We start from the raw sequence: 15,499 nt of genomic DNA on the forward strand, positions 1-15,499 counted from the left end.
GTGTAATGTGGGATGGGAGCAAAGGCAAAGGATGCTGTTCCTGGTCCGGCACTTCGGAGCCAAATAACACCGCAGCTCTGATCGCGAGGGTGATCCTCGCGTGAAAGACCTGCTGGGTCTGTGTGTGCTCAGCAAAAGGAGAGTTTTCTAGATAGCCTCGAGCTCCTATCGCAATCAGACACCCGTGCGTGAGCGGTGAGGTCTTCTAATTTTGCCTTGCCAACAATTAGTCTTTCTTAATAATTAATGTGACCGTGTTTTCTCTTTGCTCATCCAATTACCTCTAGTTATTAAAGTCACTTTTTGGCTTCAAAGCGGGAGCTTCTTCCCTCACAGTCAGGCTTTTTAATTATTTTCAGCAAGGTTGATGGGGGCCGATTCAATGCACTGCGGCGTCGGCGCTCGCCCCAGCGCCGAGCAGGCACCGCTCGCCGGGGAGGTGGGCACTCGGGAGAGTTGCGATTTAGCAAATTTGAGAGGGGAAAAAGGCCCTCCGGGCTTGCAAAACCCATTCTGCTGCTCCGTCCCCTCTGGAAATACCATTCTGGTGTTGCTGTAAATGCGCCTCTTCATTTCTGTAGCGAGGTCGTGGCTGCACAGCTCATTCCCCGACCTTTCCCCAAAGGGCTGTGCTGGCAGAGGTGAGGCAAAGCTGTCCTCAGAGCCCTTTCGTGTCCCCCCGCGGCTGCCGAAGGACGGGAGGTGTCTTGGGGTGACTTGGGGTTGGGGTCATGACGCTGGGCACGAGCTGCGTTATTTTGGGTGGGTGGGTAGGCAGCAGCTCCGTCACCGCTGCTCTGAGCTGTATTGAAACGCGGCTGTCGGGAGGAGACGCGATAAGATGCTTCACCAAACCGCAGCGCATCCCCGTGATGTCCCGACCAGCACCACCCCGCATCCTCCCAGGGGACCTGCTGAGAGGAGACCCAACCAACTGCCCTCGTGTTAAATCAGTCCGCTCGGCACAAAACTTTTACATCAGGTTAATTTTGTGGCGTAAAGACTTTGTCAGCTGATAAGTTCTGGCTTTGAAAAGCCTCCTCAAAGTTCATGCTCTGCAGCTGATTTGCAGGAACTAAATCTAGACCTTGTAAAAAAGAGGAATTGATACCTTTTGTCTGGCATGTAGGTTTCTATAAACGAGGTACGATTTCACAGCAAAGACGCGTGCGGCAGCCACAGCACATCTGGTGAAGACCAGGAGCTGCAGACACGGCCATGGGCCGTGACCATTAGCAGCTGCGGTGTTTAAACTGGGGATCAACACTGAAGGGGTCTTCTCTCTTTCTCCAGATCTTTTTGCGATGTTTCCTTCTTCCTTTGGTTGGTTCAATCTGGGAGACAGGTTCCTGTACCAAAAACTCCCTAATGGAGGAAGCGGGAGGGGGATGAATTGCCTGTTGGAGAAATTTTTGTCTTACCTCCTTTCTGAGCACCCTTCCCCACCAGCTTTTTATGACTTTAAAAGAGTAGGAGAAAAGTTTTTGAGCGAAGGAAGTGCAAATGTAGAAGGGACACAGGGAAGGCCAGCTCCTCTTACTGGTGCAACATCTTGTTTCCCATCTGAACTGATGGAAAATCTGAGTAACTGAGCTGCAACCTATTGTACCACCAAGCTACCATGTTCCGCTTTGATGGGGAAGAAGGACAGACTCTGCCTTTGCTGTAACCACACGTGCTCTGTGCTTTTCACTGTTGAGGTATCCTGTGGATCAGCTTCAGGACTGTTCAACTGCCTTTGTAGTGGTCTGTGTCTTCCGTCATTGCTTCAAAAGCTGTTAACAGTCGTCAGGCAGCGAGGCTGGCTGGTGGATGGTGCTGTGCTTTGGATCAGTGCAAATGGGAAGGAGAGATCTGCCCCGCTTTGAACAGCAGAAGTGCTTAGGTTGAGGTTTTTAAAACAGCTCAGCATCGAGTTCGTTCTGCTCCAGTGTCATGTTAAAATGTACGCGTAGAACTGCATATCCCTAATTTAGGCTTTCTGCCTCTTAAATAAACTAAACTGTAGCTAATTTTAGAAATATCGCTGAAAACCTATTCTTATCTCATTTCATGGGCAAGAACAGTAAAAGCTCAGAGCTCCAAGCATGTGTTTAACTAAGCAGGAGCCAGCCCTGCTCTCAGTGGGAAAACCACATAGCCCATGGCCCTGCTGCAGGACAGGAACACCTGTACCACACCAGTTTGTGCTGGGGAGGGGGGGGTTACATTCCCAGTATCCCACTGTACGCAGTAAATCTACACCTGGTAAGCATCGGGAATTAGGGTTTTCATTCATTCTTAAATGCAAACCTGCATGCCTCTTGGGTTTTATTTGCATGAGCAAACCTTTGTGGGAAAGGCAGATGCGAAGCGGCATCTCCATCGGTCTGTTTTCCTTTCCGCTCCATGGGTTTCCTCCTCGGAGCAGCGATGCAAAACACAGGACTTGCCCAGGGCTCTCGGGCTGCTGCGCAAGCAGGTCGAAGTGGCAGGGAGAGGTCCAGGACAGCTCCTCCAGAGCCATCGGCACCGGCTGCACCACCTCCACCAAAGCTGACTGGCGTTCCGTGCTCGCTCTGCCTGAGCAAAATCATTACCAAAGTGAAAGGCACCAGTGAATCAAGTCCAGAGATCACAAATGACTTGTCAGAAGTCACGCAGCAAATCATCTGTAGATGTCCTGGTGGGACACGAGAGGTTTGGCTAGCAATACCTGGCTCTTAGCCCCTGGAGAGCTGTCTTACCTGGTCCGTTCTCATTTTCTCCCTGTTTTGGGGTGCTGTCAGTCCTTTTTCTCTTTCTGGATTTATCTGGGACAAATCCTAACATTCCACCACCAAGGCGAAGTCATTTTGGGTTTAAAGGCAACCATGGGCGAAACCGGGCATGTAGGGAGCAGCTTGAGACGCTCGAGGCGAGGAGGCTGGCGGTAGACGGCAGCGTGTGCGTGTGTGTGTGTGTTTTCCTTACAGCTCTTTTGAACAGGTTCCCCTCTCTCTGCTCCAACACGCAGAAGTACTCCCAGTTGCCTTCACAAAAAAGCACCTTTTACAAAGGTGTTGGGCTCCGATGGCCTCGCCGTGCATAACCAGGAGTAGCTGCAAGAGGAGATCGGATTTTTCTTTTTTAAATTTTCCTGTGTTTGTTGCATCCCCAGTGCTGCCTCAGCTCCCTCTGGTCCTTCTCCGAGCACTGGCGCTGGGACTGAGGGGGATTTCAGCCCAAGGGCTCACTGGTGACCATGTCATGTTTTCAAAGGCATTGCCCTCAGCATGGCTCTCCCTGCTTGAGAGCCCCGGTTAGGAAAGCCCAAGCGTGGCTTTCAGAGTGAATGTGCAGGATGTGAAAGTCCAGATTTAGACCCTGTGGTAGCACAAGGCAGAAAACAAGAGCAGTGCATTGGGTAACATGCTTGTAGCATTCATCCTGGAATAAAAGATACTGGAAATGAATGAAAAAAGTTCTTCTGAATTTCAAAAACTTCATGTTGATTTGGGCTGGTTTCCACCTACCCGTGCAATTGTCTCCAGCTGTTGTTGCTGCTTGGTTTTTGGATTTTTCTTGCAGATTGCTGCAGTGTTTAAGTAGGCAAGGGCATTTTCTGCCTTGCCCTTGAGAGGCACTGGGGACTTTTAGTAATTCCCAGCCTATCTTGCAATGACGGGGCTGCAAAGGGCACCGGCCCTCGTTGCTCACGGAGCCCGACAACTTCTGAGCCCTCGCCCTCCTTGTGTCTTGCAGTCCAACAAAGTTCCCGTCGTGCAGCCATCCCACGGAGTCCACCCGCTCACCCCGCTCATCCCTTACAGCAACGACCATTTCAGCCACGGCTCCCACTCGCCCCACTTGCCCGCCGACATCAACCAGAAACAAGGTAATGGCACCGCTGGGGATCTGCGTGGTGGTAGAGGGACGGTGCTGGAGACCACTGAGATCAGGGCTGTCACCTTCCTGGTCTCAAATCAATGGCAAAAGTCAAGAGCTTTGGTCAACTGGGGCATCGCTTAGCAGTAGGAGTTTATTTAGCTTATGGGCAATGCTTTGTAATCCTGGTCAAGAGGAGTTTGATATCAAAAGTGCCAACCCTGCTGATCAAGTGTGCTCAATTCTCTGTGCAAGCTGTCCTGTAGCTTGAGACCAGACCAGAGCCTGTGAGGTGATGCGTAAGAGTCAACCAGAAAATGGAAAGTAATCTTTCCTTTGACTCATACCCAGACTGTTGTCAGGTTGTCATTTTGAGAAAATAAATGCTTGAAACAGGAAATATTTTGACTAAATAGGATCGGTGTCTGATAGCTAACTGGATTGTTATATGTGTGTGTCCATAGCCACATGTTATGTGGTTGTCACATGGTTTGGCTCTTTGGGTTCCTGTGTGAGTCCAGGACACGTCAATTAGCTCGTGAGGCTACAGAGGAAAGTACAGTAGGTAGAGGTTAAACCCTGAACTGTAAAATTCAGGTCTGTGCACAGGAATTCACCCCAGCCCATCATTCTTCATGCATTACTGGCAAGCTGAGTATAAAATCAAACTTTCGTCAACGTTACGTTAGTGCAACAGAATCTTTCAACATCTGTTCAGATTACCCAGGTTTTTACACAAACTCGGTCTTGATTTCATGTGAAAGAAAGCAAATTCACAATTTTGTGTCAAACTACATTCAGGAAGGGATTCAGGGTCCATCACAGCCCAGAAACCAGTGCAAAAACAGAGGCACAAAACCAGCTGTTTGATTGGGGCAAAGGCCTCCATCCAAGAGTGATCCAAACTGTCCTGGAGGCATTGGCTTCACCAAGTTAACATCATTGCTAAAATGATGGGATATTGAGGATGCTCTTGGCGGGAGGATGTGCTGAATTATCCCTGGTCTGAACCCAGAGGCCACGTTCTGGACTCATCAGGGATGCTGATGAGGAGGATTTAGGTCCGGTGTAAGAGACTCCCAGGCACATCTTGGTTTTCTTCCAGCCAGCACATGGCTCATCAGCCATCAGAGCGTAATAAACTCAGCAGAAAAATATGAAGAGTTAACAAAATAAACCTATTAAAAGCTCAGCTAATGGCAGATTTCCGAATCTCGAGAGGAAGCGTGCAGATTTCTAAGTCCCCTGGGACGGCGACCCAACACACCTTCCTTCACGCTGCCTTTGCAGATGCTTTGCAGAGCACAAAAGCCCCTTCCCATGAGCTGCCTCCAGGGACGCGCTGTTAGCCTGGAAAGCCTTAAGCAATACAGGAGCAGCTCACCCAAGGGATGAGCTGGTTATATCCCTCCATGGAGGCTACGATTAGCACTGGAGTAGTCCCCAAGCATTCATCTCTGCAGTGGGTCAGTAATTCTGGGAAGCTGTCCTCTGGCTGCACACCCACCTGCACCCTCAGTGCAGGCACTTTCCAGTCTCCCCTTTCCCAATTAGCCTGTACATTTACATCGGAGGCAGGGGGAGTCTGTCCATCCCACAGACCCCTCAGGTCCTATTTATGGAGAGGTTCAGACCATTGCCTTCAGCTGGGACCTGCCTCAGTGGTGCAGCTGTGATCAGCTTTGCATCCCCCATCCCTATGCTGCTGGGGCAAGGGTTTCCTTCCCTGTTCATTCTGGATGTGTCCCATCTCTATTTTCATCACTGAAATATGTCCCATTATCACCTAGTGTAAGCGCTTGAGAGTCACCGTCGCACTCATTCTCACAGCATCCCTTTAAAGTATTTCACAGTAGCCCAAGGACACGCAGACAAGGAAATACAGGCAGGATCTTCTGAGTCAGTGGCTGGTGCCCCAACCACTGGGCCAGCAAGAATAACTGGTGCTCTGGCTTACGCAACTCGTATTGTTGGAGGTCCGAATCCTGGCAGCTGCCTAACGCAGATGCTGGTTTTGTTTGACCTTCAGCGGGCTGCTGCATCCCATTTGAGCACAGCTGTAGGTAAATTCTCATACTAAGTTATATATTCCTTTCAGTTCAGTTATATATTTATTTTAGCTAACTCCTAATAAGATGCTTGGAATCTGTTGGTGTCATTCCTAATTAATAATTTATCATTACTAACACTTAGAAGAATAATCCAGACTTCTGAGTTTTCAAACTGCTTGCACCTAATCACCAATTTATTCAATGTATTTATTGCCCGGGACAGCTGCGGGACAATCTCTGTGCACGATTTTTTGTCTGAGGCTCGTTAGCAGTCAGCATCACACGATGCTGCAGCAGAGCTCAGCCCCAGCTCCCCTCCAGTTTTCCACGCTGGGGGTCAGCTAGAGGCTGCTTTTGCCAGCAGTACTGTGGTTGTCGAAGTCCCACCCGCAGCCCCAGGCTCCGTGGGCTGTTTCCAAGTCCAGATAGAAATGGGTAGATGCTGTGGCTGTCTCCTCTGGCCATTCCCCTCGTGCCAGCAGCTTTGAAGAGCACGCAGGGATTCCCCATGCAAAGGGTGAATTCCCAGCTGGCACCATACCCACCTCTGCCATTCCTTGGCACCCAGTGAGCCCGCAAAACAATTGCTTTGAACGGGGACTCAAATTGTTTAAAATCGAGATAGCAGTGATGCCTGCTGGAGCATCCCCGCTGGCCGCTCATGGGGGGTCCTGGGGATGACTGATGAGAAGGGTGTGTAGGAAAGGCTTTGACCATCAATTGTGTATCTGAACAGGCTCTCTGGGAAGGGCAGAGGGATTCCCAGAGTCCGTCAAATCCTTACCAAAGCAAGTTGCTGCTTGGCCTCAGGGTAGCACAGAGCAGGGATGATGCTTGTGCAGGAGCAAGCTGCCTTCCCCACCCCGTTCTATGAGCGTTTGTGATTCTGCAGCAACGAGGACGACCCACCACATCCCCAGAGAGAGAACCAGAGCAATAAAAAGGACAATAATAATAATATCCTGCCACTTGCAGACAGCTATTCCACATACATTCCCTGCTGCCCACAAGTGCCCATAGATGGAGCAGCCAGGGGGTCGGGAGCGGTCCGGGTCAGCAGGGGAGCACGGTGCTGGGTCTAACTCATCTCCTTCTCCCTTCTCCCAGGAGTGCACCGTCCTTCCCAGACCTCAGACATCCCCGGTTTCTACCCCCTCCCTCCCGGTGGAGTCGGACAGATCACGCCGTCGATGGGATGGTGAGTGTGGAGGGCTCAGCCCCGCGCAGCCCCCGGCCCACCAGCCGCTCTGTACGGGGGGACGGTTTATTGAACAAACCGCGCGCATCCGTTCTCCATAACCTCCGTGGTGCTTTCGCCCTGGCTTCATCCCTCCTGTGTGCTGTGGGATGGGGAGGAGGATTTAGCTCTGTTTTAGAGATGGGGAGCAGATCTGCGGAGAGGCTGAAGGCTTTGTCCTGGCTGGGGCATTCCTGGAGCGGGGTTACAACCTGCCCCATTCAAAACCGTCTCCTGCCTTACATCTAGCTGCCTATGCGGATTAGGAAACCCAGGGAGAGCTGCCTACCTGCCTCCTAATCACAAGAAAAGCCTTTCTTTTTGAGTAGGAGGTAATTTTCTCCCTCGCTGGGGTTTTTGGCACAAACAGTGCTTTCCCCAAGTGTGCCACTGGCGTGGCGTAATCTAATGGGATGCTCCATCCACCAGGCCACGGTGCTTCTCGGGGTCTGACACACAGGGAAAAAATACACTGTGGTAGAGACCTTGCCCAGCAAACAACTCCAGTACCCACAGCCTGGCTACAGCACAGCCAGCTCGGTGGCACCCACGTCCCCAGGGGGGATGGGGAAGGAGGGACTGCGAGCTGGAGCACTCCCAAAATGTCCCTCCTGCATGGGCCAGCGCTGAGCAGCATCCCACAAAGCAGAGCCCGTTGGGAAACCTGCCCCAGGGACACAAGTTAAAAATACACCGGTACGTGCTCCGTGGTCATTGCCACTGGCTTTTGTCACTGTGATTGTAAGCACACCGAGGGAGCAGGTCTGGCGGGTGGTGCCGTGTGGGCATCGTCACTCTTCAGATTAATTTTTAATCCCCGTGGGTGATGCAGGGACCTTGCAGAGGCTTGCGGGGAGGCTGATGGCTGCAGGCAGCGGGTTGGGGCGGCCGGGACGGGCAGAGAGTGCAGGGAGGGTGATGGCGGGGGCAGGCAGCCAGATCCTCCCTGGTGCCGGCTGATAAAACCCCAGCAAAGCCCGGCAGAGACCGCCAGGTACAAGAACATGTTGCAAAATGGGAGAGGTGAAGCATATTAAAACACAAAGTAAAATGTTAGCTTTTTGTTTTGTTTTGTTTATGAATTTCACGTTCCAGATACTTAACCACAAGGAAACAGAGGCTGAGGCCTTTGATACCGAGTTTGGCTTCAAAGAGATTACATTTTGCCTTCTATGCTAAATCTGCTACTCTTGGGCGATGATTTAACTCCTCATATGATGTGATTCATCCTCAGGAAAAACAAGTACTGGGGTGACTGTGCTATAACATGAAAGAGAGAGTTGGGGGTGAGAAAGGAGCCTGTTTGCCAAATGCAAGGTCCACTCTTGGGGTGGGATGCTGTGAAGGGCAGCCCTGGGTGTGCGGAGGGGAAGAAGTCTGGTTTGCGCAGACGGTTTGTCGGTCGGTCGGTGGCAGAGGGAGTTTGCATTGCTGAGAGCTGCTCCAGCATCTGCGGGGTTTGGCATCCTCAAGCAACCTCGTCAGACGCGTTCATTAGTGACTAATAGAGCAGATATGGTAAAGCAACAAACGGGCCGACGGAGCGGAGAGCAGCACCTCGAAGCGCGTGTGTCTGTAATGGGGCCGTTGCTCATCCTTTTGCCCGCCCAAAATTTACGGGAAGAGTCCCAAAACCACTCCCGAAGTGCCCAGTCCTCAGCCGAGGCTCAGCACGTCGCCGCGGGTGGGTGCAGAAGCCCCGAAGCCCGGCAGGTTCCTGGCAGCATCGATCCCCGTGCAGGAGGCAGCGGGCAGCAGGGACCGTGTGCCGGGAACGGTGGTGCCGGGGATGCTTGTGCCGATGCCGCCCAGCCGGCGCAGCCACGCGCGGGAAGCGGCTTTGCGAGCCGGCAGGCAGGAGCTGGGCAGAAACGGACTTTGTTCTCACCGAGCACTTCGGGAGGAGGAGCTGCAATCACCCTCTTTGTAATTAGCTGGGATGACAGTCGGATAAAAGCCTCCAAGAGTCCAGTCGAGTGAGTTTTGCTCACGGGAGCCTGGCAGCAAACATCAGCCGGGAGCCGGCAAACCGTGTCGCTCACCTGCTCCACGGCCGTCCCGTGCCTTTTTTTCTAAGCCGCCCTCCCATCACCGGGCGATACAGGCTGTAATCATGCATTCCCAACCATCAGGGACTGATTTTGCAGTTGCATTAATTTGCACGCCAGAATCGCTTTGAATGAAGCTGCGAGCGCCCGGCTCCTTTTCTATCCCAATATCTCAGCCTCTGCAGTAACGCATGTCGCTTCTGGATTAGCTCCGAGTGTTTTCTCGGCCCTGGGGCAGCCGCCTTCAACTTCAAAGGTTGTTTCGGTTTCCCGATGTGCGGTAGCACTTGGCTGTTTGTTGGTGTGTTTATACCCGCCAACATCTAAGGGGTGGGAGAGGGCTTCTGCCTGGCAGGGTGTAAACAGAGCCCCGCCGCCTCGGCTGCCTTTCCTACAGAGATCCTGCAGATTTCGGTCAAGCCGAGACACAGCAGCTCCCTGAGCGGCAGAAACAGAAACCTCCTTCCTCCCCAGCACGGCTCAAGGGCCTGACTGCCGCAGCGCTGTCGTTATTCCTCTGCGGGGCAGAAACTGTCTTTAGCCCTGAAAAATCCCTGGCATCCAGGAGTTCAGTCCTTCACAGGGCACCACACTTAATGATAATGGGATTTTTTATATTTTTTTTTCACTTATTAGAGCTGAAAATAGCTGGTGCTGGTCTTAGGCACAGCTCTGTGCAGCCTGGCCGGAGGAGCACAAGCATCGGGATGGGTTTAAGCACCCCATCATGCCCTCCTTAGGCATCTCAGTTTCTATGTGCAGTTTTAGGCTGGGATCATCTTTTGGTGGGTTTGCAGAACAAGCCAAGGTATTTTTGAGCTATCTCCATATGAAAACAGGGGGGTTTTCCCTTGCTGGGAACAATGAGGAACTTCCTGCATAGTTATTTTACTATCTCAAAAATAATTTCCAGCTCCAGGTCTGGTACATGCCTAGTCCCCAGTATGAAACAACATTCAAAAGAAATGTAGAACCGAGCTTTTTGCTTGTTTAAAAATGACAGGCATCCTTAAAATGAGGCGCTGGGGAAATCAGAGCATTTCTGAAGCACGTACAAGGGCAGAGTAGGTGCTTTCTCTCCAGACACCGAGAGGTTCCCATGCTTGGGCATCCTCCCAGTGCAGCTTGCAACCGTGCAGCCTCTTGTGCACCGCACAGACAGAGACTCTGACCAGGCTTTGTTTTTTTGTTGAATTGTGCTCTTTTAAGCAACTTCTTCTGTGCAATAGCAACATCTCCTCGTGTTTCAGCACACCTCCGCGTTTTGCATTTTTAACAGGATAAACTCAAAGCTGCGGTGTTGCTCAACACCGGAGATGGAGGGGGGGGTCAGAGCTGGATCCAACCTTTGCAGGGAGGCCCAGCTTCTCCCAAAATAACGTCCAAGTCCCGCACTGCCCCTTGAGCCCAGGGGACACCCCGAGCATCCCACCAGGCAGAGCTCCTGGGTCGTCGGTGGTCTGAGTCCTCTTAGCAAAGGATATCTTTAGGACATACCACGTAGCTGTGGATACTTTATAGACTCTTTCTTCCCGATCCCAGGCAGAGCCAGTCTGTCTATCCGCTCCCGTCATGTGGATTTAGACAGCCGTATTCGTCAGCGCTTTCTGCTGGGGCTTCTTTCTCCAGGTGAGTATGAGCTGTGTGAGACAGGGCAGCAGCTCGGCTGGTCTCGCAGCTTGCAGTTTGTGCGGTAGGAGCTTGCAGCAGACCGCAGCCACCCAGGGACGGCCACACACCTTCCCCGGGGCAGCCGTGGGAAGAGAAGGCGCTTTTAGGCAGCGTCTGGTCCAAAGGGTGCTCAGGGAAATATCAAGCATCCCAAGGGGATGCCCAAGGATTGGGTTTTAATCAGCAGAAGTCAAAACAAAGCCAGAAACCCCTGCCTTCAGCTCAGCATTGGGAAAACGGGGTGAAATCCATCGCTCAGGATTTTGCTCCTTGTCTCTAACCCTAATCCTGAATATATCCCTGCCGCTGCCACCGCTGAGTTTTGCTCTGCAGAGACCGATCTCTTTTACTTGGTCTCGGCCCTAAAAGCAGGACAGGCAGCGGGCAGCGATTTGCTGTCCTCCCATCGGCACAAGTTAGTTTTCTGAGATGTAAGCGTAGCTTCTGCCTCCCCCATCCCGTCATCGGGCAGCACGGGGCTGGCATGGCCGCGGGCCGGACCCTGCCCACGGGAAAGGGTCGGCAGGAGCCGGCCACATCGCTGCCCTGCTTCTCCCCGCGAGGACCTGGCCCTGCGGCATGACCTGCCTTAAATATCAAGCGGGTTGAGCCACGTTAGCACAGCCCTGGACCATCCATAATGCAAGTTTATGGTCACCCAGGACCAAACTTCGCTCTCTGTAAATATACCCAGATCCCAGCGATGTCCCGGTGAGCAAAATACAACCCCTGTGGATGGAAATCACAGAGCCCAGCCCCTCCGGGCACGCTGGTGGGCAAAGCCCCCGTGGCTCCAGCGAGGATGCCTGCGCACGCTGCGTGTGCTCACGCACCAGCTTTCGCTTCTGCTTCGTGTTGTCCCGAAGAGCCATTCGCGGAGGTTTCCCGTAGGAAAACCATGCAAACCCTTACCCCCGCAAGCCCTCAGCCATGCAAAAAAACCTCGATCCGTGCAACCCTCCATCCGTGCAGCCCTCGATCCGTGCAAAGCCTTAGCCCCGCAGCAGAGGCGAGGGAGCGCTGCCAGCCCTCCTTGCTCGCCGAGGCATTGCTTTGCCCGGCCGCAAAGGCGAAGAGAGAGGAGCTAACGGTTCCCCGCGGAGGCTCGGCAGCCTCCCCAAACCCGGCACAGGAGCTCCTGCTCGCAGGATTTTGGGGCGGACTTTGCAGCGCTGCTGCAGCCGAGAAAGTACACCTGGTCAGATAAGGATCAGACTGTGCTGGTGGATTAAATTAAACAGCTTTTCTTTTCGTGCCAGCATATCTAATGAACTGTTCATCTCCCATGGGCAATTCTGCCATCTCAAGCTGCAGTCATAAAGTGGCAAGCTTGGCAAAGCTGACTGCGCTGGCTTTACCCTCTAAAACTCAAGAGAGAGCTAATGAAGCCTGAAAGCTAGCGAGACCTCTCGTGATCTCAGTCCCGTGTTGGTGGAGAGCATTGCTTAGTCAAGGTGCACCTCCTAGAGTTGCAGTTTGGTTCATGTTCAGACTTAGGCTATTTCTGTTAAAGGAAAGGTGCAGGGTGGTCCTAATCTCTCCCGTCCAAACCCTGGCTCGAGTTTGTTGTTCCTTTCTGCGGTGCTAATAAGATAACGCAACAGCAGAGATCCGAGTAGCCGAATCCGCTGAAATCTCGGTCGGGCTGGCTCCCGCTGCAGGCTGGTTTGCTCGCAGTGGCACCCGGACCCTTTCCACCCACGTGCCCGCGGCTCGGCCGGCCGTGCCCGCTGCCGGCGTGGCAGGGGTGACCCAGGGGCGGTGGGCACCGCCTGCCCCACGCCAGCCTGCCAGCACCCACAGGTTTGCTTTCCGTGTCCTCCGCTTACCGTCTGCTTCTGCCACATCAGTGCCGTCTCGTCAGACGCGCCGCTCCGGCTTGCCCGAGCATCCCGAGCATCCCCGGCGCAGCCTTCCCGGCACGGCTCATCCGCTCTCTGTTGCAGGTTCACTCACCCGCTGATGCTGGGCTCCGGCATGCACACCACCGGCATCCCGCACCCCGCCATCGTGCCCCACTCCGGCAAGCAAGAGATGGAGCACTATGACCGAAACATGTAAGTTGGAAGCGCGGGCAGGGCTCCTCAAGAGCGTTAGTGCCTTAATGCCAGTTTTTTCACTTACCGCTATTAATGCTTGCATGGGCGGGGGGGTGATGGATGAACACCGAGCTCTGCCTGCATCAGGCAACGGCGTGCATCCGAGGTGCGGATCTCGGGCTCGTCACCCGCTCGTGCCGTCGGTTGGGTTTGGTGTCGAGTCTTCTGCTGAGCTTGGTGCCACCAGGCAGCCAGGCTGGAGGGTGGCTCTGGTGCTGACAGTTCCTCCTTTGCTCCCACCAAGGAAACCTCAACCAGAACCAAAGAGAGAGAAGGAAGCCAAGAAGCCCACTATCAAGAAGCCCCTGAACGCTTTCATGTTGTATATGAAAGAAATGCGGGCGAAAGTCATTGCCGAATGCACCCTGAAAGAGAGCGCCGCTATCAACCAGATCTTGGGAAGGAGGGTAAGAGTACCTGGGGCTCAGCACCATCGTCCCAGTGCAGCATGCCTGTCCTTGCAGCTGCTCTTAAGCATGTAACAAGCATGTGCTTTCAAAACCAGGTGCTTTTATCCCTTAAACGTGTGGGGCCACGTCTCACCGCCACGTTTCTCCTTGCAGTGGCACGCACTGTCCCGGGAGGAGCAGGCCAAGTACTACGAACTGGCTCGGAAGGAACGGCAGCTCCACATGCAGCTCTACCCCGGCTGGTCTGCCAGAGACAACTATGTGAGTGGCTGCTGCGGCTCGGACCCCCTCCCCATGGCATGGCCAGAAACGATCCGGGGGGGCTGACAACTGGTGTTTGCCAAACATCCCACCTGGTAATGCTGTTCCTGACAGCACGATAGCTATAGAAATTCACATTTTAGGAGTGTTTTGGTCATCGTCTTGGCTCACTGCCTATCTATAGCATGAGTGTTATAGCTTCCCAGCTACGACAACCATTTGTTCGCTTATTGTCCAAGTAAATACAAGTAGAAAGGAAGAGGAACTTCTAAATTATGGGGATGATCTTTGGAAATAGAGTTTTTGGAAACCTGCTGCTTTGTGCATCTTGGGCAGCAGCTGAGACATCAGCCCAGTGGGATCAGAGCATGGGCCAGAGATGCAGGAGGAAAAACTCGGGGTGGGATGGCCAGGGGGGCTGAACGGGCACCCACAGCCTGCTCAGATCCATTCGCTTTGCGGTAGAGCTTCCTTTATCAGCTTAAAATCATGGGACTGGGTACCGCAGGCTCCGTAGCTCTGGGCATGTGATGCTGAGCCCGGGCACATGCTGCAGGTTTGGGGGGACTTGCCAAATTGCAGGCTGCTGACTCCGGTCCGTGGGTTTAAAGCTAGTGCAGGGTGTCTGCCTGAGCCATAATAATAATGGGAAATAATTTTTTAAAAGGCAAGACAGGAAAGTGTAAGCTGCTTTGTATGAGTTGTAGTGCAAACCTCGGTCTCGCGGGCTGTTCAGGTCCAGTTTAGGACTCTCCATGGGGTTGCATCCCAAGCAGCAGCCTCATGTATTGCAGGGCACGTAAGCGGCAGGATGACAGTCATGGAGTTTCTGTCTGTCCTTCAGGGACGTTGATCCCAGCTGGATCAATCATTATTAGAGGACCCTGATCAAATCAAGCACACCACATTCAAAGTATTCAAATGCAATTTGAGCAATCTGAGCAAATGCAGACAATAGCAGTGCTCGCTCTACGAGCTTGTGAGCTCAACCCAGCTCTTTGGCGAGCCTGTTTCCCAACCAAGGTTGCTGTTATGGAAAAAAAAACCCAAACCTTTCCAGATTGAAAAAAGGAAAAAAAAATCCTCCAAACCAGGCAGTGGCTGCTGAGTGGAGCAGCTGAGCCATGCAGCAAATAGCAGTGGTTCTCAGCAATAAAAGTTAACTAGTGCAGAGGGCCCTGAAACATGCTGAGGGTTGGGATCATGCATTCCCACAGCCAGAAGAGCTTTCCCTGTGTACAAGGGAGAGAAGGGAAGCTCCAGCCTTGATCTTCCCTGGTTTTGGCTGTATCGAGGTACGCTGCTGCAGCAATCGATGCCAAACCAATCCCAGAGGCATGAGCAGAGAAAAACCCGTGCTTTGTTTTTTTATAGAGAGCTGTCTTGACTCTATATCTAAAATAGTGGCTCTTTCTGGAGGAACCTGCAGTAGACCGGCCACGCTGGCATGGCTGGGGCTCCTGGAGCCCCCCCAGCTCCCTGGGGAGAAGTGGCAGCAGCTCCTGGGCTGGCCAGAGGGATAAAGCTGCTTCGCAGCTCGTGGTGGTAGGGCCAGCACTTGGGAAGCCTCTGGGCTACTTTATGGAACATTTAAAGTTTACTCTTAAAAAAAAAATTCATTTCCTCCTAGCTATATTAATCACTTCAGCAGCACCGTGTTAAATGAGGTTGCATAGGTGTAGCAGTACCCCAGAAGCACGGGATACACTCTGGGTCTTTTCTAGTGGCTTTCTCTACTGTTTTGATCTTACATGCCTAACGAGCTCATTAGAGACCTGAAGCAAAGCACACGTAAGTCGTCAGATGTCCATCCATCCACTTGAGGGCTCTGCTCTTTGAATCTAAGGCTCCGTTATTGCCCTCGCAGCCACTTTCT

At 52.7% G+C, this 15,499-nt stretch overlaps 1 protein-coding gene across 3 annotated transcripts in view; it reads left to right on the forward strand.

Moving 5' to 3' along the window:
• The window catches only part of TCF7 (transcription factor 7), a 75,368-nt gene that overhangs the window by 46,922 nt on the left and 12,947 nt on the right, over positions 1 to 15,499 (forward strand). For all 3 annotated transcript variants that reach the window (XM_075056809.1, XM_075056808.1, XM_075056810.1), the window contains exons 4-8: positions 3,724 to 3,856; positions 7,005 to 7,095; positions 12,800 to 12,910; positions 13,197 to 13,359; positions 13,516 to 13,623. In XM_075056809.1, the coding sequence (XP_074912910.1) occupies positions 3,724 to 3,856; positions 7,005 to 7,095; positions 12,800 to 12,910; positions 13,197 to 13,359; positions 13,516 to 13,623 (606 nt within the window). The remainder of the gene's footprint in view (positions 1 to 3,723; positions 3,857 to 7,004; positions 7,096 to 12,799; positions 12,911 to 13,196; positions 13,360 to 13,515; positions 13,624 to 15,499) is intronic.

Source organism: Buteo buteo, chromosome 24 (assembly GCF_964188355.1).
Source record: "Buteo buteo chromosome 24, bButBut1.hap1.1, whole genome shotgun sequence".
In the NCBI taxonomy this organism is placed as follows: Eukaryota; Metazoa; Chordata; class Aves; order Accipitriformes; family Accipitridae; genus Buteo; species Buteo buteo.